The following is a 24,973-nucleotide window of genomic DNA, read 5'->3' as shown; positions in this document are numbered from 1 at the left end:
AGTTAATGGGAGCACAGGAGAATGTGTGACTTGAGGAAAACCAGAGATGTGATGTAATGAAGGCAGGAACTGACCCCAGGCCTATGCCTTCCCAAGCCAAAAAACCAGTGGGAAAAGTATTCCCCACTTCTGATGTTTCAGTTAATACTGAGCAACACTCAAGCACTGAATTGGTTATTGAGAGAGTGACCAACCAAATGATTATCTGCTTGTTAAGAACATTTGTCAAGGGAAAAAAGAAGATATTAGTTCAAACTCCCCTGGACTTTTTTGTTTAACAGTTGAACTATCCAAATCATCTTTTCAAATCATCATCCCAAATGCCAAAAAGGCAAGCAAAATCATCTTTACTGACATTTAAACACTGTTTTTCATAGCAGACATATTGAATTTAGATAGATAAGACATATGATAGAGGAGAGTGGTATTTGGACACGGGTATATCAGTGTAATTGATAGTTTATGGGAGCCCGTCAAATAACACAGGAGTCTGTGACATTTACGTTATTTTATAGCATTCTTTTGAAGGTTGTTTTCTGACATGGTAAAAATTATACTGGAGGCCAGAAGTCCTATGTGTATGGAAAATGAATCAATGCTCTCAGGGCCTCCTTCTTAATTGGTAAAATTCAGGGTTAGATGTGTACCATGGTCCCCCAAAGGCTAGTCCAAGATTTCTGGGTTCTCATCCTAGCCCTGAGATCCCTGGGGAAACTCAAGTTCAGCCAGCTTTGAAAACTGCTAAATGATAGATCCTCTGCAGTTTTTCTTGCTTTCTGTGACTGGAAACAGATTTCAGTATTTTAAATGAATGTAGACTTTCATTAATGTTGTATCTTTGCCTTTTCAACAGATTGTTATTCCTTCCAGTGATTTATTTGATACAGAATCCTTGAACAGGTGCACAGCCCCCAATTATAACACGGTTTCTATGGGGAAATACGATCCACTTTATGGCAACATGATTTATGATGTAGTTACCAGAACACATTGTGTCAAAAGGCACTGTCTGCTTATGCCAAATGTTTACTAGCAAATTCCTTTTCCTCAGATAGAAAAACATACTCAAAAAGAGGTAAATTACTTTTCCACAGCTCTCATTAGCGGGGATCCTCAGGTCTTCACATGTCTCTTCATGGAACAGCTTGCATTGAGATCTGCTTAGGTGTTTATTTTTAAACAACGAGCCCTAATTTCTTGGCTGGCTGCTGTCATTTTAATTGTGCACCTTTCCCTTTCATCCAACGAGGGAGTGCATGAAGAGCATACTTACACCAGAGCTGGAAAAGGACCCATTTTTTTCCCTCCTTTGTCTTTCTAAGCACTAATCCAAAGAAGGAGTTCTGAAAAGTTTCCTCGGGGCTCACCTGAACGTGTCTCTGTGGGCAGCTGCCGTGCTCTTATGTACGTAGCAGACTGTCTGTCCTGCTATGTCCATTTGGCTGAAGCTCGTAATGGGGACCCCAGGATAGTGGACGTATTCGACCTGGCCGTATCGCGGTGGGGAGGTGATGACGTAGAGAAGTTCCTCAGGCTTGTCTGTTCCGTCCACAGCAAGGAGGGTGGTGGTCATCAGGAAACCTCTGTTACCTTTAGACACCAAAAGTGGTTTTGCCCGGATGACAATATCACCTGCGTGGCAGAAGAGGTTGTGGTCAAGAACCAAATTTTAAAAAATAAAATGTCCGAGGTGAAGGTAAAAAGCAAAGGCCAAACTGTGCAGAAATCAAAACTAATATGACATAGCAAGATTTCTATAACAAGGATTAATAAAAGAATTCAGCCAAAGACATGAGCAGATATCACAGAGAAGGCGTAACAATATGGCCAATAAAGGCACAAAAGATACTCAATCTCATGAATAGTCACAGAAATATAAATCAAGATCACGATAAGTTGCCATCTTGTAACCCTCTGATTGGCAAGGATGTAGGAGCCTGATGATACCAAGTGTTGAAGAGGATGTAGAATCTTGCATATGAGTCTGGTAGGAGTGTAAACTGGTACACAATTTGGAATTATTTTGTAAAGAGTTGGATACTCACCTATGCCTTGACCCAGTGATTCCACTCCAGCTGCATGCTGGAGAGAAACACATGCACTTGTACCCAGGAAATCTGTGCTAACTGGTCATGGCAGCACTGTTTGTAACTGAGAACAATGGAGACAACCCAAATGCCTTCTCAAAAGGTGAATGTATAAACAAACTGTGGTCTATTCATACAACTGAATTTTGTACAGTAGCAAAACAGATGCACTAGAGCTATATGCAACCACACAAGATGTAGCTTATGAACATTTATTAGCTGAGTGAGCAAGTCCCAGAAAACTATAAACAAAAGTAAGAAAATTAACACAAAGTTCAGGATGGTGGTTCTCACTGGAGGTTGGAAAGAGCACATAGGTAGATGTTTGATACTGTTAATATTCCAGTCCTTGTATGTGCGGTGGCTACACAGGTGTTCTTATGTGTGTTTAAAAGACTGTATGAATGAGTGTCTGAATGAGCAAAGGAGAAGAGGATCACACATAGACAAAGGATACAGTGTTTCACAAACTAAGGATTATAATCCAGTTTTGCTCATCTGAGGTTCATTAAAAAAATGATCACAACTAAAATACTATAGAGTTTCTACTTTGTACAGTTACAGGGTTAAGGTATTGTCATATTTCTCAGGCTATAAATGAGGAAACTAAGGTGTATAAATGTTAACCAACTTGCTAATGATTACACAATTATGAAAGGTGGAGCTTGAATATCTGACCCAAGAGCACAAACTCAAACATTTTATTATTTTGCTTCCTTTCTTTAATACATAAGGAATTCTTGAAAATTAACACTAAAATGGTGAATATCCAAAAGGAAATGTGTGTAAAGTAAATGCCAAGTCACTTCTAAATTAAAAATACAAACAGTCAATACAATCTTGAAAAGATATTTAGTCCTATAAGGAAATAAAACATCAAGGAGGTATAATTTTACCCCAGTGTTTCTCAATGAGGGACAATTTTGCCCCCCAGGGGACATTTAGCAATGTCTGGAGACATTTTGGTTATCCTATCTGAGAGGTGCTACTGGCTTCCAGTGGGTAGAGACCAGAGATGCTGCTAAAAATCTGATAATGCACAACAAAGACTTATGCTTTCCAAAACGTCAATATTGCCAAGACAGGGAAACCCTGTTTTAGATGATCAAATTGGTCTTTTTTGTATACTATGCTTTTAACTCACAATGCTATGCAACTTAGGCCCAACCTAAGAATCAATGACCAACCTAATTTTAAATCAAAACCTGAGCCCCAGATTCTTCAGAGGGAGTCAAGATGAATACATCAAGGAAGTAAGAAGGATGAACAAGGCTGGGGAAACAAAAATCACACACAGGAGGTTTCACCAGGAGCAGAAGATAGAGGTGAATGGAGGAAGAGCGTCTAGGTTTTGCCTGAACCCAACTTTTCAGCACTGTAATGACAGAGTATGGATCAGGGTCAACTATAGACAATGCCCTTCTCAACTTCTCTCAGACATGTCCATGTCATTTTTGCCACTGCATATATCAGAAGACACAGCACAATGGGAAGGCATAATGTTATTTATAATAGCTCCCAAATGGAAATAACCCAGCTGTTCAATATGCTAATATTAGTGTTGATTTAGTCTAACAATTCAGTATAGTTTCATTTAGAGATGAACAATTATGGCTATAAAGTTACACTGCAAACTGAGAAAACTGATGCTAAGGAAGGGAGGAGGGAGGGAGGGAGGGAAGAAGGAAAGAGAGAGAGAGGAAGGAAAGAAGGAAGGGAGGGAGGGAGGGAGGAAGGAAGGAAGGAAGGAAGGAAGGAAGGAAGGACAGCAACAGTGAAGGAGGAGGGGAAGGAGAGAACACTGTACAGAGATAAAACACCACTATGTTTAAAAAAAAAAGAAATTATGAACTTCTGAAAATGTTAACAGGTTAATGTATCTACCTGATGTAAGCTTTCACAAATACTTTTAGAAAATAATCTCATGTCAGTTGTAGCAGAGACTAGTGAGGCACGCACCAGCCTCAATGCCTTTTCTTCCTGGATGCACTGCTCCAGTTTCTACTGCCCAAACTCCTTAATGTGGCCCGTGACTGCAGTTCAGCCACAGGTACCCTACCTCCAAGCCTAGCCCATGAAATTCTCTCATTTTCCTCCATATCTCACTCTCAAAGTGACTCCGAGGACTTCCAAGACAAATGATCCCCTAGCTAGAAAGAATCCCCAGGTGGCTGCTTGGAACAGAACTCTCCTCCACCACGCTAGGGAATGCATCTCGGTAAGGCAATGACAGGATAACCTGCCCTACTACATTAGGTGCATTTTACTTGTATTACGTTTTGCCTGGACAAATAACTTATGATGAATGCAGTCTTACTTTTGCAGAGAGAAATAAATGTGTACAGTAACACGTAGCTTATCTGAGAGTCACTTATTAGACATCTTCAAGGAAACAAGCAAATAAAATATTATTATACAGCCCCAAAATAAACATCTGAAAATCAATCAAGCTAGCTTAAAATCTATCTTAAAAAAATTCAGAACAACTGTAATTTTACCATACATATGAGGTAAGACTTTTACTGTACCTAAGCATACAATTTAATTTATCTCTGAGCTTCCTGGCAGCCAAGGCAAAAAAAGAAAGCATTCTGTCAATCAAGCACATACTGAGGATCTAAGACTATGCTTGGTCCTGGAAATATATAGATCCTGGACTATACAGATGAATGAGATAGGATCTTTACCCTCCTCACATAAGCTCTAAGGAAAAGTATGGGGTAGTGAGTGACATGTTGGGAATCAAGGGCTTACACTCTCCCTTGCTGAGCTTCCTTTCCAGTATTTTTTTTCAATCTCTTCCTTCTGCCATTTATGTGCTGCTGAGTCCTATCATGCAAACGGTCTTTAATTAATTCAAGAAGATAATTATCTTACAGCATTCTCCCTTGTCCCTGAAGAGTATTGTCAGCACTTCCAAAGTGAACAGAGAAACAACTTCCAACCTTTTCAATAACAAAATTCCTTTCTATTATATTTTTATTTTAAGACACATTTATTTGTATTTCCTTTATTTTTGTTGCATTGAAAATATTTTTCCTTTCAAACTCTGTTTTCAAGTAATAACTCAATCCCTGAAGATAAAACTAGAGTCATCACATTGATTTGGTAAAATTTTACTTAAAGCTTAAAACCCTGACCGTTAAAGTAGCCTGTGCAGCCATATTGTGGGCAAGGCTGGATTTTTAATAGGCTTTTTGAAATACTGAAAATAACAAATGAATTGGCTACACTCATAAACCACATAGATCCCAGGCAAAGCAAGTGAGGAGTCAAAGGATCAAATCATAAATGATGGAATTTCAAGTATAATGGATGGAAGGAAGAAAGGAAAGGAGGGAAGGAAGAATGGAAATGAGGGAAGGAGAAAGGGTGGGAGAGAGGGAAGGAGGGAGGGAGGGAGAGAGGAAGACAGGGAGGGGAAAACCTTTAAGGGCTTACACCAGCTCACTTCTGGTTGTAAAAGTTGGTTCCAATAAACCCTGATAGAAATGCTTTACCTTTTCCCATATCCTTTATGGTGATGTGACAGTCAAATGCAGGGGACCTATTGTCACCGTCCCAGAGGTAGAAGGTGAAGCTGTCTCGGTTCTGGGAATCCATTGCGCCGGTGTGTGTGTATCTCAGCAAGTTCAGATCCACTTCTTCCTGAGTGCATTTCATGCCAGGGTGGAGAGGGACCCAGTCCCTCCCTATCTGAAAGGTGTCAGAATTAGTCAGCTGCCCAGGTTTTTTTCCCCCCACGTTGTGTCAGTGGACATCTTCCATATCCTCTGAAAACTTCCAATATAAATGATATTTCAGGAAAACTCTAGATTTAATTTTTTGCCATTCTGCATCATATTTTCCATTTAAAGAAATATATTAAAACAATTTCAGGCCTTGGGGAAAAAACGAGCTTTAATCAAAGGATTTTTGACAAAGTCATGTGGCAATTCAACTGCAGTGTTATTTCCAAGGTATTTAACACAAGCAATCATAGCTGATTAAATATTTCAATTATTGAGAGCAGGTGGGTAATCGAGCTGTTGGAATTCATTCTTTAAAAATTAAATGTGTTTCATTTGGGGTTTCCTTTTTTGTTTTTAGTTCTTATCACTGTACAACTAATAAAACCTATTATTTCAAACTGGTTTGTCACTGGGCTTATCTGAAGTCGATAAAACACAAATAGAATGGGTGTATTTACTGTCCACATATTTTTAGGCTTCCTAAAGACCAAAAATGATCAAAGTCCCTATCACTCCCTACATTTATACCCTGAGTCAGCACAAAAATAACTGCAAATATCATATATGTATTATGTATCAAGCTCTTCTAATAATAAGCTGACATTAGTTAAGCATATATTCTGTACAGAACTCAGTGCAGAAATTGTGGCATTTTCAATTAAAAGAGGTCCTTATGCTGAGGGAGCGCTGACAACTGAGACTATTAGAAAATACAATAATAATAAATCTGTCTCTGATTAATAATTCTACTGTTTTCTCTTAAAAATGCATAGCTTTCCCTAAGAAGGGCTCATAAAAGTCATTTGAAGTAATTCAAGCAAAATGTCATCTTAAAAATTTACTGTATGATATTATCTTGTGCTTTTCCTGTCTGGTTGAAGAGACTATAACAGAAATTTAAATTATTTTTTAAAAATTTCCTTTGTCACATTATTTCACATGCCTTCTCTCCCCTCACTGTGTTACCACTTCCCTTTGTCATTCTATTTGATAGAGTTCCCTCCTCTTTAATGTTTGTGCCCATCTGATGTTTGCACACAGGTATGTTCTGTCCCAGTGCTCACTGGGTGACAGTTAATTATATTATAATAATTAAGCACATTGTTTGTTTGCATCATAAGATCTGTTTGTAAATTTAATTTTTAAAACAGATTCTCTTTCAGGTTTTAAACCAAACAGCCTGCAATTCTATTTAATGTTTTCCTTTATAATCTTTTCCCAGAAAGTAAATACAGAAGACGATATATTTTGCTCTCTGTCATCTCCATCTAATTCCCCACTTGCATTCCCAAGTGTGAGCTCTGACTTGACAAAATCATTTGCAAGCCCCAAAAGAGGAAGAAAATAAGATTCAGTCTCAAGGTGGGGAAAACGCAGGAAAGTCAACCAGAAAACCAGGATGCGTGAGAAAGTCCAGGAGGCCTGGTCCCTGGTCTTGGAGAGACTTGGAAAACCCCTAGAGTAGAGAGTTGGGAGAGAACTCTGTGGCGCCATATTGGGAACATGGACCCATCTGGATTTTCTCATAACCAAAACACTTCAGTTCCCATGTCACCCAAATGTGTGAGCTGTCACTGCATTTCTGCTTCATTACTCTTTGAAATGAAATAAGGACACAGCTGCACCTCAATTTAAATCAGTGATTGCTCTTCACTTTGATTCTCTATGGTGCCCACAATCTAAGACAATCAAGCTGTTCTACACAGAATGAATCCTTGCTGCTTTTCTCAGGCTGTACCTACATTACATTAAAAGTTAAGCATTCAGTCAAATAATCACATTGGAGATGGCTGGTGGTTACTGTTGCTAGCCTTAATCCACCATTCAAATAGACATTTTGATGGATTACTCAAGTGACCTTCTCAAGTGACTTGAGCTATAATTTGTACTGGGTTGATTCTTGGGCACCACACACACAAAGTCTGAATCAGACTGGTGAGCACCATTTGTGAAAAGACTATCTTTTCTCCATTGTATCACCTCTGTTGCTTTGTCAAAAATCAGTTGACTACACTTGTGTGGGTCTATTTCTGGGCTCTCTATTCTGTTCCATTGATCTATTTGTTTATTCTTGTACCAAACCAACACTGTCTGGATTACTGTAGTTGTATATTAAGTCTTGAAGTCAGGTAGTGTCAGTCCTTCAATTTCATTCTTCTATATTGTGTTAGATATTCTGGGTATTTTGCCTCTCTAGATAAACTTTAGAATCAGTTTGTTGATACCCACAACAACTGCTCTAAAAAATAAAGTCTATTTTTAAAAAAATCAAAATCTAGTAGAAATAAAGATATCTCAAAGGATGCCTGATTCTCATCGGTAACTAGACAACTTGCTTTACGCCAGTAACTCCCTATGCTCCAATTTAGGTACAATCCCAATGGGGAAGGAGCAAGGATGAACCTTAATTTTGGTTGAATTTACCCTGAATTGTGGAAGTAAATTTAGAATAGTGTGAGTTCACCCCCAAACTAGGAAAATTAAATTTTCTACTTCTGAGCAAAATATGGCTATTACAGAATAAATTCAGTTATAGAAATCTATGCATTGAGAAAATTTATACCTGTTACATTCATTTTGAAAAATAAAAGTAAAAAGGACACTAACCTTAAGCTGAAGTTGCCCATTTTGGGGAAGTCTTTCAAATAAGTAGTAAATCTTCTCCCTGGGTGAGTCTTCATCTATGGCTGAGAGAACTGCACTAGAAATAATACGAGTTTCACCCATATTCACTGTAATTTCAGCTTTCCTGTAAAAAGGAAGATGTCTAGGTTGATATAAAAAATAGAAGACATCACCTTAGGAGGGGACACTCATAATGACTATTACAGCGTTCAACCTTAAAAAATTAGGAAATGATATTCAATATCCAAAGTACTGAAAATGATGAGTCAGATTCGTAAAATAAGCTTTCATTTCACCTTACATGTGAAAGTCCTAAAGACAATTAGTCAGCAACAATTAGTATGGCATGAGGTAATTACATACTTCTGTCTACTTGTATAGAACTTTATAATTTTCTGTTAAAATTTATTTTATAAACTGACTTTGTTTCCAAAATTTTATCTGATACAACAACAGCTCCATGAAGTAAGTGGGCTAGGTATTATTGTTCTAGTTTTACAGACAGGAACTTAAAGAGATGAAATGACTTATTCACGGGTGTTCTGGTACCCTTTATGATAGACCATTATGAATTTGGTGATATTTAGGTAATCTGTAGCCCTCTACATTACTCTCCTCCTTGGTAATGTTCTGGGTAACTAGTCTTCTCTTCACAGTAATTCATCTTTTCCAAATGCTACAGCTGCCCGGTCAGCTCCTGGCATCTTGAAGAGAAGGCTGGGACAGAGAGCAGGTGCTGCTTCTACCATAAATGCTGCTGCTGAGGGTTTTGTGTCTCCTATAAAGGGCTGCTGCTCTCACAGCCAATATGGCTGTTTTCCCTGGTCCTACCAAAGAGAAGAAGAGACTTCTTTTCACCTGTGTTTCTAACTCTTGGTTTTGGTCATCATACATGGCCTGTGTCCAACTTGACACTTTGTTTCTGAGAAAAACTGGGAAGTTTCCTTGGGATTCAGATCAAGAACATTTGTGTAGCATCAACTGGTCATTCTCAACGGCCTTCCACTCCTCTGCTGACAAGCCACAGCCCAAGTACCTCAGTTCTAACCTCTTTTACTAGGTTTTTCTTGCCTACTCATAACTGACATCTTCCCTGGCCATAGGAGGTGACTTTTGCCCACCTCTTTACTAGAGAATATTAATCCTATCATTTTAGAAGGCTAGAATGATGGTTTAGGGCTTATGGAGATTAGTGGTGGGTGTTTTTTGGGGGGGGGGGTGTCGCGCCACGCGGCTTGTGGGATCTTAATTCCCTGAACAAGGATCGAACCCGGGCCCCTGGCAGTCAGAGCATGGAGTCCTCACCACTGGACCGCCAGGGAATTCCCAGTGGTGCTTTTTTTTTTTAAACACATAACTGTGCTGAAAGGTCTCCCTTTTTTTTTTTTTTAATATTTATTTATTTGGCTGTGCCAGGTCTTAGTGGTGGCACACGGGATCTTTGTTGCCGCAGGCAGGATCTTTAGTTGCAGCATGCGGGATCTAGTTCCCTGACCAGGGATTGAACCCAGACCCCTTGTTTTGGGAGCACAGAGTCTTAACTGCTGGACCACGAGGGAAGTCCCCCCAGTGTTGCTTTTAATATAGAAACAGATGAATCAAAACAGGAAGCCAATACAATGAAGATGATAAGGAGTCTGGTAGAAAGAAAGGGTCAGAATTAAATTTCAGAGGGTCCAAGAGAGAAGAAAGTATGTCATAGTCTGAGTTACCCTGAAAGGGACAAAGACCTTGGTGCAGGTAATTTATTTGGGAAGTGATCTCAGGAACAAGCGAGAGGGAGGGAGGAGTGAGGAAGGGAAGGAGGAAAAGGCAACAAAGGGTGTCTTTACTGCTATGGGGCTCAATCCTGCTGGGGATCCTTTGAAGAGCCATGTAGAATATGCCTCAAATTATGCTTCAGAAGGATAGGAGGCTGGGATATTATCTTATCCACTACCTCTCATAGGTGGAGGGTTGCCCTCAAAGTATTCTCCCCTGCACCTGGACATGGGCTGAATGAGCCACTGCTGCTTCAGAGAAAGCCCAGGGGCAGAAAAGCAGAGCACTACGGGCACTTAGATGGGGCACAGACAGCTTGCAGGGTATGTTCCATCATAGCTGCAACTAGAATCAGAGGTGGGCTAAGGGGGTGTAACCCCAGGAGCCAAAAGCACAGCATCTAAAAGGAATATCAAAGGAATGGTGTCAAATGACCTAACAAGGTCCAGCAAGATGAGAAGAGCCATTAGATTTGGTGGGAAATCCAAGGGTAACTTTTAAGGGAGGTTGGAGAGAATGGGCAGGAATAGAGGAAGCAAACACAGCTATTCCTCCAAATAGTTTGGCACTGAAATAAATGAGGGACTGGGTTATCGTTGTAGTTTTAGAATGAGAATACCTGCTTGGAATAATGCTAATAACTGACACTTATGAGAACTTAATATGTACTAGTCTCTGAAGTACCTTTACATATTTTAATTCCTTTAATCCTTTCAACAACCACATGAAGAGGATACTGCTATTATCCCCATTTACAAAGAAGTTGACAACGAGGTAGTGAGAGGTTAAGTAACACGTTCAAGGTCACACCACCGATAAGTGGTGAACCAAGGCAGTCTGGCTCCAGAATCTGCTCCCTTCACCACTAACTATATCCCTGTGTCTTATTAGCAGAAGGAATGAAAAGAGAGAGATAGAAGATGCGGTAGGGAAAAAATAATGGAGCAAGTTCTGGGAGAAGGCAAGAGGTGATATGCCCAAGGACACATATGGAAGGGAAAGAAGAAAAGGAAAAAAGAAAAGAAAGAAGGAGGAATTTTGAGGCAAAGTTAGAGGAGCTTTGGTGATTCTGTAGATGAAGCTGTGCCAGGAAGTTTAATAGCAAGAACATAGCAAGAAATAGTAAATCAGATAGGACTGAATGAGTGCCTTGTTAAGTTATTTTACCTCTCTGGTCTCAGTTGTCTCAGTGAGGATAACAATACCTACTTCACACAGTTTTGGTGAGGACTTAAGGAACAAATATATGTGAAAGGAGCCAACATACTGCCACATAGTAAGCACTTAATAAACACCAGTTTTCACCTCTCTCCCTCCTTTTTAGGTAAAATGAGGTCATCAGAAAGGAGGTTTCATAATACCACAATATCCTTCATATTTTCATTTTTATAAATCAAGATTTACCAATCCAACATTCCAGCTAGAGAATAAGGAAATAGAAATTTCTATTGAATACTCTTTGTAAACTGATATCTGAGATGCAATCCTCCAAAAAACTATCTCCAGTATTTCCCATAATGCTTTCCAAGGGCCTTGGTGGCCCATAGGGAACAGCAGGAAAATTGGCAGAATAAGGAAGGGATTTGTTTAAGGTCCTGTTTTCTGCAAAGTGGACGAGACTTTAGGAGTTTACACACTTCAGGAAATTGTTCACTTCCTGATAAAAACTTGGACTGTCTACTCAATGCCCCTCACTGCTACACCATTAAAATGGTCAAAGAGGTACCAAGAAGCAGACAATTCTCTCCATCCAGCACCTGAGACAAGTCGGACTTCCTAAAGTTCTAACCTTGGACAGTTCTGTACAGTTTCCAATAATAAGAGAAATGGCTAGAGCTATAGAAATATAATTGATGAAGACTCTGTACCCTATGATCAAACTCTGATCAGCTACAGAGGGAGACACTGAGAAAGTCTGCAATTAATAATATCAGTACAGAATTTTTAAAAAGTGATCATTTTGACAACAGGTGGCAAGGGGGCATTGATCCCAATGGAACACAGTAGAGGACTGGAGGACAATGAAATACCAAGATGATGAAAGAAGTGTCAGTGATATATTTCCCTCAGTCACTCTTAGTTCAAAGTTTGACCAAATCCACAGTGAGGACTATCTGCAGTTAATATTACCACACTTTAATTGAATCTATATATTAATTACACTCTGATGTTTGTGCACGCATGTGTTTAAATATTTAGTACACTGTTCATTCCATATTGTATGTTTGGTTATTTTGAATTATTGACAACTAAATAAAACTTTTAGAGGAAAATCAAATAACTGAAAGGCGGAGAAACCATAATTCAAAAAGATACATGCATCCCAATGTTCACTGCAGCACTATTTACAATAGCCAGGACATGGAAGCAACCTAAAAGTCCATTAACAGAGGAACGGATAAAGAAGATGTGGTACATATATACAATGGAATATTACTCAACCATAAAAGGAAACAAAATAGTGACATTTGCAGAGATGTGGACAGACGTAGAAACTGTCATACAGAGTGAAGTAAGCCAGAAAGAGAAAAACAAATAACGTCGCTTATATGTGGAATCTAGAAAAATGGTACAGATGAACTTATTTGCAAAGCAGAAATAGAGACACAGATGTAGAGAACAAACTTATGGATATCAAGGGGGGAAGGGGGAGTGGAATGAATTGAGGGATTGGGATTGACATATATACACTACTATATATAAAATAGATAATAATAAGAACCTACTGTATAGCACAGGGAACTCTACTCAGTTCTCTGTGGTGACCTAAATGGGAAGGAAATCTAAAAAAGGGGGGATATATGTATACATATAACTGATTCACCTTGCTGTACAGCAGAAACTAATACAACATTGTAAAGCAACTATAGTCCAACAAAAATTAATTTTAAAAAGGCTAATTTGAGAATCGTTAAGGAGAAGTTATATTAACTAATATTTGCACCAAAGGTTCTAGGTGCCTGACTAGGTGGGACAAGTTGTAAGAGGCAGGAGCTGTCAAAGACTTGTTTCTCTCTTGAGGACACACATTCCATTTGCACCTAGTCTTCCAGACCTCAGAATTTTATACAGAATTTGAAAGGGACTCTTTTCAGGTAGCTTACTTGCTCAGCACTGGTTTCTCATCATTAACTGGGGTGACCTCTACAGAAATGGTTTTAAATATCTTATGTTTCCCATCCGACAACTGGATTGTAAAGTCATCAGCAAGGCTCTCTGAGTCATCATGCAAATACATCAACCTCATTCCTGGAAAAAGGGAAAAAAGAGAGAAAGTTAATCTTTCTTATGATCGAACCACTTCAAAGCACGTCACAGATAATTTGTTTTAACCTCCAAGGCATTGGTATTAGCATTAGCTCATTAATCAATACAATAAGGTTGCATTGATAAATGCATAAATCAAACTGTTTTATGAAGTAAGAGCACCCCTCCTAGTTCAATAAAAGTTCCTATTTAAATAAGTTAGTATTTGATAAGGGTCTTTTTTTAAAATTAATTTATTAATTTATTTATTTTTGGCTGTGTTGGGTCTTCGTTTCTGTGCAAGGACTTTCTCTAGTTGTGGCAAGCGGGGGCTACTCTTCATCGCGGTGCGCGGGCCTCTCACTATCGTGGCCTCTCTTGTTGCAGAGCACAGGCTCCAGACGCACAGGCTCAGTAGTTGTGGCTCACGGGTGCAGCCGCTCCACGGCATGTGGGATCCTCCCAGACCAGGGCTCGAACCCGTGTCCCTTGCATTGGCAGGCAGATTCTCAACCACTGCGCCACCAGGGAAGCCCTGATAAGGGTCTTATTTACAATCAGTGAGAAAGGATATATTATTTAATAAACTGCGGGAGAACAATGGAGACAAGAGTGTTTAAATGAAACAGAAAATTAGTTCATTACATAGAGAAATTTATAGTTAGATCCCTATCTCAAGCCAACAACCAAAATAAACTCTAGATGAGTCAAAACTTAATTATAAAACTATTTTTAAAAACCTATATAACATTTATATGGAAATGCAAGAGACCCAGAATAGCTAAAACAGTCTTGGGAAAAAAAGAACAAAGTTGGAGGACTCACATTTTCCATTTTCAAAACTTACTGGAAAGCTACAGTAATCAAGATAGGGTAGTACTGGCATAGAATAGATACAGATGAATCTAATAGAAGAGAGCACAGAAATGAGCTCATACATATCTGATCAACTGATTTTCATCAAGGGCACCAAGATCATTCAATGGGGAAAGAGTAGTCTTGCAATAAATAGTGCTGGGACAACTGGATATCCATAGGCCAAAAAAATGAAATTGGATCCCTACCTCACACTATATACAAAAATTAACTCAAAATGGGTCATAGACCTAAACACCAAGAGCTAAGCTAGAAAAACTGTTCAAAGAAAATATTTGTGACTTTGGGTTAGGCAATGGTTTTGTATGTAAGACACCAAAAGCACAAGTGACAAAACAAAACAACAACAAAAACATAGGTAATTTGGACTCCAAAGGAAACCATCAAGGGAGCAAAATGACAACCCACAGAACTGGAGAAAATATTTACAAATCATATACCTGATAAGGGAGGATCTAGTATCCAGAATGTATTAAGAACTCTAACAACTCAATAGTAAAAGACAACCCAGTTACAAAATGGGCAAAGGATCTGTGTAGACATTTTTCCAAAGAAGATATAAGAAGACATATAAATAGCCAAAAAACTTATGAAAAGATGCTCAACAGCACTAGCTATTAGGGAAATGGAAATCAAAACCACAATGAGATAGTACTTCACACACACACACACACACACACACACTAGGATGGCTATAATTAAAAAGATAGACAATACCAAATGTTGGTGAGGATGTGGAGAAAATGGAATTCTCATATGTTGCCAGTAGAAATGTAAAATGATACAGCTACTTTGGAAAACAGCTTGGCAGTTCCTCAAAATGTTAAACATAGAGTTACATATGACCCAGCAATTCCACTCCTAGATATATAGCCAAGAGAAATGAAAATATAGTATATACCCATACAAAAAACTTGTACATGAATGTTTACAACAGCATCATTCATAATAGTCAAAAAAGTGCAAGTGACCCTAATGTCCATCAACTGATGAAGGGATAAATAAATTGTGGTATGTCCATACAATGGAACATTATTTGGCAATAAAAAGGAATGGAGTACTGACTCATGCTACAATATGGGTGAATCTTGAAAACATTATGCTAAATAAAATAAACCAGTTACAAAAGATCACATATTCCATTTATATGGTTTCACTTATGTAAAATGTTCAGAACAGACAAATCTATAGAGACAAAAATAGATTAGTGGTTGCCCGGGGTTTTGGGGAGGGAAGGATGAGAGTGACTGCTAATGGGTATGGAATTATTTTTGGGGGGTAACAAAAATGTTCTAAAATTGACTGTGATGATGAATACACTAAAATCCACTGAATTATACACTTTAAATTGGTGAATATTATGGCCCATGAGTTATATTTCAATAAAGCTGTTTTAAAAGATTTGGAAGAAAATACAAATAAATATCTTATTCCTGGATGTAGAAGATCTTCCTAATATAAAAACAAAAGAAAAATGCATAAAGAAAAATAACAATAAATTTTACTACCTACAATTTTGACTTCTGTATTTAAAAACATGAATTAAAGGCAAATAAAACATGGGAAAACTTATTGTAATGTGACAAAAATACAAAGTATCAGTATTTACCAATCCCTTATTAATCAATATGAATTGATGGAAAAATGGGCAATGGACACTACTGGGCAATCCACAAAAGATGAAACATAGATATCTGGTCAATAAACATGAAAATATGTTCAATTCAATCTCACTCATAATCTAAGAACTTCAAATCAAGATAACAATGAGAGACTATTAATTGACCGCCAAGTTTGCAGAGATTTTTAAAAATAATATCCATTATTGATTAGGACAAAAGGCATGCCCAGGCACATGGTAGCAATGGCATTCTTTTTCCCAAAAAGTATTATAAATGCTGACCTTTCTGTACCGAGCGACCTCATTATAAAAATTTATTCAAAAGAAATATTAAGAGATGGGCACCAAGATTTATGTTACATAAATATATGTAAAATATGTTTATTGATATGTAACTTATAATATCAAAATTTGAAGTTATCTGCATATTTAAAAATAGGAGATAGTTGTATAAAATTACAGTGCAGTATGTCCATATAATGAAACACTGTAATTATCACAAATCATGTTCTCAATATTTAAAAGGTAAAAAGATGTTTATAATAACTGATAAGAAAAAAAAGATTACATTATATGGTAGTTTTTAAGTTCTGTATGTTTGGTGGGGGCAGAGGTGAGAATATACTAAAGTTTTTTTTTTTTTTAATGTAGCCATAAATGAACCAAAAATAAAATAGAGGTGAAAATCTAATCTCTGACAATGTCACCAAAATATTAATTTAGATGAAAATTAAAAATTTTTTCTTCAAAATGATCGTGTAGTGCAAACTTCACACGATATGCATACAATACTTATTTAACCTAATAATAAACAATGAATGTTATTTTTTAAAAACTGACTTTTTAAAAATTTATTTATTTTATTTTATTTATTTTTGGCTGCATTGTGTCTTCCTTGCTGCACGCGGGCTTTCTCTAGTTGTGGCAAGCAGGGGCTACTCTTCGTTGCAGTGCATGGACTTCTCATTGCAGTGGCTTCTCTTGTTGCAGAGCACAGGCTCTAGGCACGCAGGCTTCAGTAGTTGTGGCACCTAGGCTCAGTAGTTGTGGCTCGCGGGCTCTAGAGAGCAGACTCAGTAGCTGTGGCACACAGACGTAGTTGCTCCGTGGCATGTGGGATCTTCCCAGACCAGGGATTGAACCCATGTCCCCTGCATTGGCAGGCAGATTCTTAACTACTGCGCCACCAGGGAAGTCCCAAAAAACTGACTTTCCTGAGTGTAAAATTTGATTTATTATTTCTTTTTCCTTGGCCTTAAATTTGAAAGAAATATTGTAACAATATATTGTAGTTTTTGCTACACAGGGTTATTCATTTGGTAATACCATCATTTAAGCTCTGGAATTTATTTCTTTGCAATTGATAAAACTGAGAAGTATGTTAATTAGTTTTTCAATTCAAACATGATATGATATTGTGCAACTATTGCAAAATAAACTTTGGGGCAGAGAGCTCTAGTTGGGGAAAGGAAAAATGAAAAGACAGTAGAAAAAAATGTGGAACAAGTGCTAGATAAATCAAACACAGAGAAGGAAGAGTTTGGAGTGTGCAGGTGGGCTCCACAGGGAGGTCGATAGTGAACTGGTTCTGAAGGCTGGTATTGGGTGGCCAGGGGAAGGAGAGGGAAGGACCCCTCAGGCAGGGTAAACAGAATACAGGAAGGCAGGGCAGGAAGGAGAATGCGAGTAGGCAGTGATTCTAGAGCCAACACACTTTTCTCAAATATTTAAAAGCATTTATATATATATGTTAAATGGGATAAGATCAATTTTTCAGAAAGAGTAATGAAAAAATAATTCAGGCTGCTATTCCAATGTGTCATTTCCTTAAAGGGCAAATTATCTCAGAGAATAATGAGTTATTACATTTGTTCTATATTTGTTTCAAATGTGGATGTTTTGGCAGACAAATCTCTTCAATTTAGTTCCACGATCTCAATAGTTTTAAAAAGAAATTTTTCTTATTATGACATTAAAAGCTTGGGGTAAACTACCAAAAATCACAAATACCATTTTTGTTGATGCTCTAAAAGTGAAGGAAAACATATTATTTCCTTTTCAATTACCCACTATCTCTATCTGGGGCTTCATGCCCTGCATTAATCCAGAGCCCAGAGAAAACCCTTGAGGGATAATGAATGTAGGTGAATGCCATTTCTTCACTTCCACTTCCTCTGATTTATTATTATCTTTTCTGGGTTAAATTATTAAATCAACAACAACAAACAAATTGAAATGAAGCGTGACATACCATTCTTGAGAAGTTCCATGGAAAAGTTGTAAACAAGTTCATGCTTCTGGCCAAGGTTGGGTGATTGCTTATACTGAGGAAAGTCTTTGCTAAACACCCCATTGATGAGGAGGCCATGACGTGGTTTGTGAGTGACGCTGAACAGCAAGGGGTCCTTGGGAATGTCCCAGTCAACAGCATTAATGATGGAAGAATCCAGCTCTCTCATCTGACCCTCACACACCTAAACAAAAACAAGAAAGTCAGCTGCATGCTAAATAAAACCTGTCTTTCTTTTGGTAAACTGCTCAAAAAATAATTGTAACATATCCTATATAATTTTAAGATACCCATGCAAATTTTCCATGAGATTTGTGTGTAATGAGTCTTAAAAAGAAATTGTTGGTTCAACATGACCTTCGAAGACAAGAACAAGTCTATTAATCTTTCTCACATTTTTCTTTTGAAGATTTCAAAGCACTTTATTTCCATGAAGGACTAAAGGAGAGATACATATAATCTCATATATATATTTCATAATTCAAAGGTTGGGGGAAAAAGCAACCAAAAGGATGCTTGCTTTCTGGAAGTCACAGAGTTCAGTTGTAAAACCAGGTATAGACCCTGCCTTCAGATCCTAACCTGTTATTTTAATCTCCTGGACCTTGTTGCTTTCATAATTCTTATGTTTCTGTTTTAGAAATGGCACAAATATCTGCTATGCACACTGGGGGTATTAGGTGTTTTTAATTTTTGTCATTGTAGTAAAATCTTCTATATTTCAATTACAATCAACAACAGTTGAGAGGATGCTTCTGGATGCACGATAGAATATATTTTAATTCTGGGTCCCTCATCTCTTCCCAGTCTTCACACCTCTAATTTTCCTGAACGACCCTGCACCCCACTTCAGGTTTCATAATCCTTTAAGCATAAAGAGAACTGAATGTTTTTCATTTCATGTAGGATCTAGTTATTTAAAACCATCAGTACCATTAGTACCATTGACATGGTGCTTAGTCATCTTTATTTTCTTTTTCTCATAGCAAGGGAACAAAGAAGTATTTCTGTTTCCTATTGTGAAATATAGCAAGATCTAAATAATATGAGTGTATAAGTTTAACATGTGCTTACTGGGCATTTGCAGCTCACTGGATGCTGTGGGAATACGAATACTCTAAAGAATCAAAGTCAGATGAGAATGTGATGGCCTGTCCATCAATAACTATAACACAAGGAAGAAAATATCTAGTGTTACTAAATATGGATAAACAAGAAGTGCAAAAGAGTGGAGGAGCCCAGGAATGTCTTCGTGGCTGAGTGGACATTTTAGCTTTGAAGAAGACATATGGTTTAGATTTGTGAAAATGGCCTTTCCCTTCAGCCTCTCTTAAGGACTTTGAAGAGAGCCTTCCTGCAACCACTCTTCCTTGAATGTGCATAAAAAAGAATCATAATATCTGATATTTGGGCTAAAATTTTGCTGGTTTTCTTATTAAAAACTGAGATGGCATCATAATTTAATACACAATGATAGGATTAGGGAATCATCTTTGATGATAACTTTCCTTTTTCTCCAAAAACTTTCATAAAGCAACCTAAAAAGATGTTCTAATTATCTGTCTTTATAAAGCTTGGGGCTCCTGGACTCACTGTATGGCAACCTTTCTTATTTACAAAATGGTAAATTCCTTCACAAGATGACTGGGAAATTTTATTGAAAAAATGTGGGATTCTTTTTTGCACATTCAATTGTTTATTGAGATTATAAATAATAGGTTTAGATCAAGAGACATAAAATGCAGAAACTCACTAGTAGACAGCTTTGAAATGGATTATAATAACTTAAACTAAAACCTCAATTTTTTTCTTTGCAAGTTGCAGCACAACTTGATGGAAGCCCAGCTAGCTACAAAATAAATACACTTTTTCACAAGAAGGCAAAATAAATATGACTATTTTAAAAAATCACTTGAAGCTTAAAGCCAGCTCTGCCAATAACACATGGGGCTCCATATTTGTTACTCTTCAACAGCTTCTCTAAGGAATGCACAGGAAAAAAAAAAAGCATGATTACTTTCAGAGCAGAGCAAGAGACAAATTCCCAGTGGCCTAATTATTTCAGAAACCCCAACCCTAGATAGATACAAGACAATAGAGGTAGGTATAGAAGGAATCATCTGTAATTCTCTTCTCTCTCTCATAATTACTGAAGTGCTCTCTGGAGAAATCCATGTGCCAACAGAAGAGGAAAAGCAGGAGCTGGCTCTTAAGTCTCATCCTGAGGTGGCTTTCATATACCATTAAGATTCAGTAGAAAATTAAAATAAAATAAAGACTTTTGCATTTAGAGTTTGATGATTTTTAGTGCAAAATAAGGCAAGATAATGGTTTCAAAATAGATAATATGTGCTTTGGTCAATGTCTGAAAAAAGATGACAAACATAACAAGACTAATATGAATGACACCTATTTATTAAGGGTTTTCTATGTGCCTGACCATCATGATTGTCATGGCTGTCCTAAAGGAAGATGTGATACATGTTTTGCAGATGAGCAAACAGAAACACAGAGAGAAATAACTTACCCAGGACCCTACAACTAGTAAACAGCTATACCAAGTCCCTCTTACTCCAAAGCCTGTGCTCATTCATTTAATCAGGATATGCTATGTGCATGTCTGTTTTAAATAACTATATAAACATTAGAATTGTTTAAAAAGGATTATATGCTGATATGAAAATATTTACAATATACATAATTAAGGTTTTGTTTTTTTTAAAATTAGAGAGTAGGGTATAGTATGATCCCTGATTTGTAGGTAAAAACATACAGAAAAATCATATACACACACACATATCACTGGCATGTGCACAACTTATTTCTGTGGAAATTAATTACTAAAACCTCAACTGATGGGGAGTGACTATGGGTAGGGGCTGTTGAAGAGGGAGAATTTCATATTTCCCTGTGTATGTTTCTCAACATTCTAACTTATTTAACCATAGATATTTATTATTATTTTTTAAGACAACAGTTGTTGTCTCAGCAGTGATATGCTGGACCATTTTAACTGTGTGTCTGAATTTTTAAATAAAACTAACAAATATTATTATATAATATAAAGACATTTTTAAAGTGTATAAAAATAATGGTCCAAATTGTATTTTTTCATTTCATATATCTTTATAAATAGCTGTATAAAAAAAGATGCCTGTGATTCATGAATTAAGAGTCCTTACTATTACAGCACTGGTTAAGAGGGCACTCTGTAGAATCAGAGCACCTGGGTGCAAATCCCCTACTTGCTACTTACTTCCAAGCTCTGTGATCTTGGGCCACTAACTTAACCTCTTAAGCCTCATTTTTTGCAGTTATTAAATGGCAATAATAATGCCATCACTCTAAAAGCGTATTGTGAGGATTCAATATGAATACATGTAAAGGGTGTGGAATAGTACCTACAACCTAGTAAGTACTACATTCTATATATATGCAACTATAATTGTAACCATGCAATTGTTATGTGTTAGCAATTATTATTATCATTACCAACATCACTATTATTAGAAAAATACTTTTCAAGTGATTGCATTACATAACAGGTTACTGCCTTCTCTACTTCTCATCAACTTAAAGTGTTAAGTGCACATAGACTAATGTAAATGGGCTAGGTGAAAATAAAAATTAGAAAATGATAAAAGAGAAATTGAAAATTCTGATATCTTTCTTACAGTAATATTCCACACTATAAAATCAGGAGCTTCATCATTTGTGGGGTTGATTATAATGTAAAATGGTATCTCCAAGGAGCGTCGTTTCCCATCAGTGACATACACCATGAACCGGTCGGCTGTTGGTTCCATCCTCAGATGCCTGGACTGCACATAGTTAATGTGTAAAGCCTTCATGTCTTTCCACTGAAACGAAGCTAGAGCACACCAAGATGGAGCACATAAGTAAGAAAAACTTTTTTTCCAAGTTACTGGTCCTTAATCCTTAATCCGATAGCCTATTTGTCAGCAGAGGAAATAAGAGGTCATAGCAGTTGACCTAACAATCAGCTTCAGGGGTTGCTATAATCACTATAACCATCAACATAAAAACAGATATCCATAAATTATAAGGAACAATTAAAATTTTCATGGAGAACAGAAGGGCAATAACTGCTAACTAGGATTATAGGGACTTCATGACCATTCTTTATATACTTGAAATGAATGTCAGAGAGACCTTCCTCCCCTTGATTAAAACCAGTGTTCCTGTGTGAGCAGTTCTTGTCAGGCTTGAACAAGAAAGGAACCATCTCTTTCATATAAAGGCAAAACAAGAGTCCATCAATCATCTGCCTACTTGACTACATATCAACTGGTAAGAATGAGTGGAATTAACTGACCTGTTATTTTGGTATTCTGACATTGCCTTAAATCAAAAGATAAAAATGCTCTGTGTTGTATATGAGTCACAGGAGAAACTGCATAAACTTTAATGCAATTAATCTTTCTTTCTTCCGACTTTATTGAGATATAATGCACATATCATTGTGTGAGTTTAAGGTGTATGACCTGTTGATTTGAAACATTCTATACCACAAAGTGTTTATCACAATAAGGTTAATTAACATACCATTCACCTCATATAATTACTATTTTGCTGTTGTTATGATGAGAACATCAAAGCTCTACTCTCAAAGCAACTTTCAATTGTATAATAAGTATTGTTAATTATAGTCATCATGCTATACCTTAGATACCCAGAATTTATTCATTTTATAACTGAAAGTTTGTAGCCTTCAACCAGCATCTCCTGCATCTCCTCACCCTTACCCTCAGCACCTGGCAACCACTATTCTACTCTCTGTTTCTATGAGTTCAATATTTTTAGATTCCACATATAAGTGAGACCGTACAGTATTGGTCTTTATCTGTCTGATGAATTTCACTTACAATAATGCTCTCAGAGGTCAATCCATGTTGTTGCAAATGGCAGCATGTCTTTGTTTTTCATGGCTGAATAATATCCTAATGTATGTATGTGTGTGTATATATATATATATATATATATATACCACATTTTCTTTGTCCATTCATCCATCAATGGACATTTAGGTTGTTTCCATATGTTAGCTATTATGAATAATGTTGTAATGAATATGGGAGTACAGATATGTCTTTGATATCCTGTTTTCATTTTCTTTGGATATATACCCAGAAGTGGAAGTGCTGGATCATACGGAAGTTCTATTTTTAATTTTTTGAGGAACTTCCATAGTGATTGTACCAATTTACATTCCCAACTAACAGTGCACCAGGGTTCCCTTTTCTCCACATCCTCGCCAGCATTTGTTATCTCTTATCATTTTGATAATAGCCATTCTAACAGGTGGGAGATGATATTATCATTGTGGTTTTAACTGGCATTTCCCTGATGATTAGTGATTATGAACACCTTTTCATGTACCTGTTCCACCATTTGTACATCTTCTCCAGAAAAATGTTTACTCAAGTCCTCTGCCCATTTTTCAATCAGATTGTTTGGGCTTTTTGTACTGAGTTGTATGAGTAATTTATATATATTAGATATTAATCTCCTACCAGATATATGGTTTGCAAATATTTTCTCCCTTTCTATAGGTAACTTTTTCATTTTGTTGATTGTTTCTCTTCCTGTGCAGAAGCATTTTAGTTTAATGTAGTCCCACTTGTTGATTTTTGCTTTTCTGCCATTGCTTTTGGTGTCAAATTCAAAAAATCATCATCAAGACCCATGTCAAGGAGCTTACTGCCTATGTTGTCTTCTAGGAGTTTTATGGTTTCATGTCTTATGTTCAAGTCTTTAATCCATTTTGAGCTAATTTTTGTTGTGTTGTAAGATAGTAGTCCAGTTTTATTCTTTTGCTTGTGGCTGTCCATTTTTCCTGACACCACTTCTCGAAGAGACTGTGCTTTGCCCATTGTATATTCTTGGCTCCTTCATTCAAAATTAATTGACCATATATGCACTGGTTTATTTCTGGGCTCTCTATTCTGTTCTATTGATCTATGTGTTTGTTTTTATGCTAATACCATACTGCTTTGATTATGATAGCTTTGTAATAATAGCTTGAAATCAGGAGGTGTGATGCCTCCAGCTTTGTTCTTCTTTCTCAAGATGGCTTTGACTATCTGAGGTCTTTTGTGGTTCCATACAAATTTTAGGATTGTTTGTTCTATTTCTGTAAAAAATCCCATTGGGATTTTGATAGGGATTACACTGAATCTATAGATAGCTTTGGGCAGTATGGACATTTTCACAATATTAACTCTTTCAATCCATGAACATGGGATGTCTTTCCATTTGTGTCTTCTTCAGTGTCTTTCATCAAGACATCAATTCTCTGTCTTATGGTTCTTGGCATATAAATCTTTCACTTCCTTGGTTAAAATTATTCCTAAATATTTTATTGTTTTTGATGCTATTATAAATGAGATTGTTTTCTCTATTTCTTTTTCAGATAGCTTATTGTTCATGTATAGGAATACAACTGATGTTTGTATGTTGATCTTGTACCCTGAAACTTTATTGAATTTGTTGATTAGTTCTAACAGTTTTTGGTGAAGTCTTTAGGAATTTCTATATATCATATCATCAGCAAACAGAAATATTTTACTTCTTCCTTTCTGATTTGGACAACCTTTATTTCTTTTTCTTGCTTAATTGCTCTGGCTATGACTTTCAGTACTATACTGAATAGGCATGATGAGGGTGGGCACCTCTGTCTTGTTCCTTATCTTAGAGGGAAAATTTTCAACCTTTC

General features: G+C 36.9%; 1 protein-coding gene across 11 annotated transcripts in view; it reads right to left on the bottom strand.

Annotated features, from left to right (window-relative positions):
- The window catches only part of FREM1 (FRAS1 related extracellular matrix 1), a 190,254-nt gene that overhangs the window by 68,416 nt on the left and 96,865 nt on the right, over positions 1-24,973 (bottom strand). For 8 of the 11 annotated variants that reach the window (XR_009503656.1, XR_009503657.1, XM_059924701.1 and 5 more), the window contains exons 19-24: positions 21,912-22,108; positions 18,199-18,421; positions 13,309-13,453; positions 8,426-8,567; positions 5,588-5,783; positions 1,368-1,632 (exon numbers count right to left, since the gene is read on the bottom strand). Coding sequence is in view for 7 of the 11 variants with exons in the window: in XM_059924701.1 (XP_059780684.1) it covers positions 1,368-1,632; positions 5,588-5,783; positions 8,426-8,567; positions 13,309-13,453; positions 18,199-18,421; positions 21,912-22,108 (1,168 nt within the window). In the remaining 4 variants the exon portion in view is untranslated. Of the gene's footprint in view, positions 1-1,367; positions 1,633-5,587; positions 5,784-8,425; positions 8,568-13,308; positions 13,454-18,198; positions 18,422-21,911; positions 22,109-24,973 lie in introns of those variants that run through there. The other 3 variants (XM_059924706.1, XM_059924710.1, XM_059924709.1) reach the window with 3 other exon arrangements.

Source organism: Balaenoptera ricei, chromosome 6, assembly GCF_028023285.1.
Source record: "Balaenoptera ricei isolate mBalRic1 chromosome 6, mBalRic1.hap2, whole genome shotgun sequence".
In the NCBI taxonomy this organism is placed as follows: Eukaryota; Metazoa; Chordata; class Mammalia; order Artiodactyla; family Balaenopteridae; genus Balaenoptera; species Balaenoptera ricei.
This window is presented reverse-complemented; position numbering and strand designations above follow the sequence as displayed.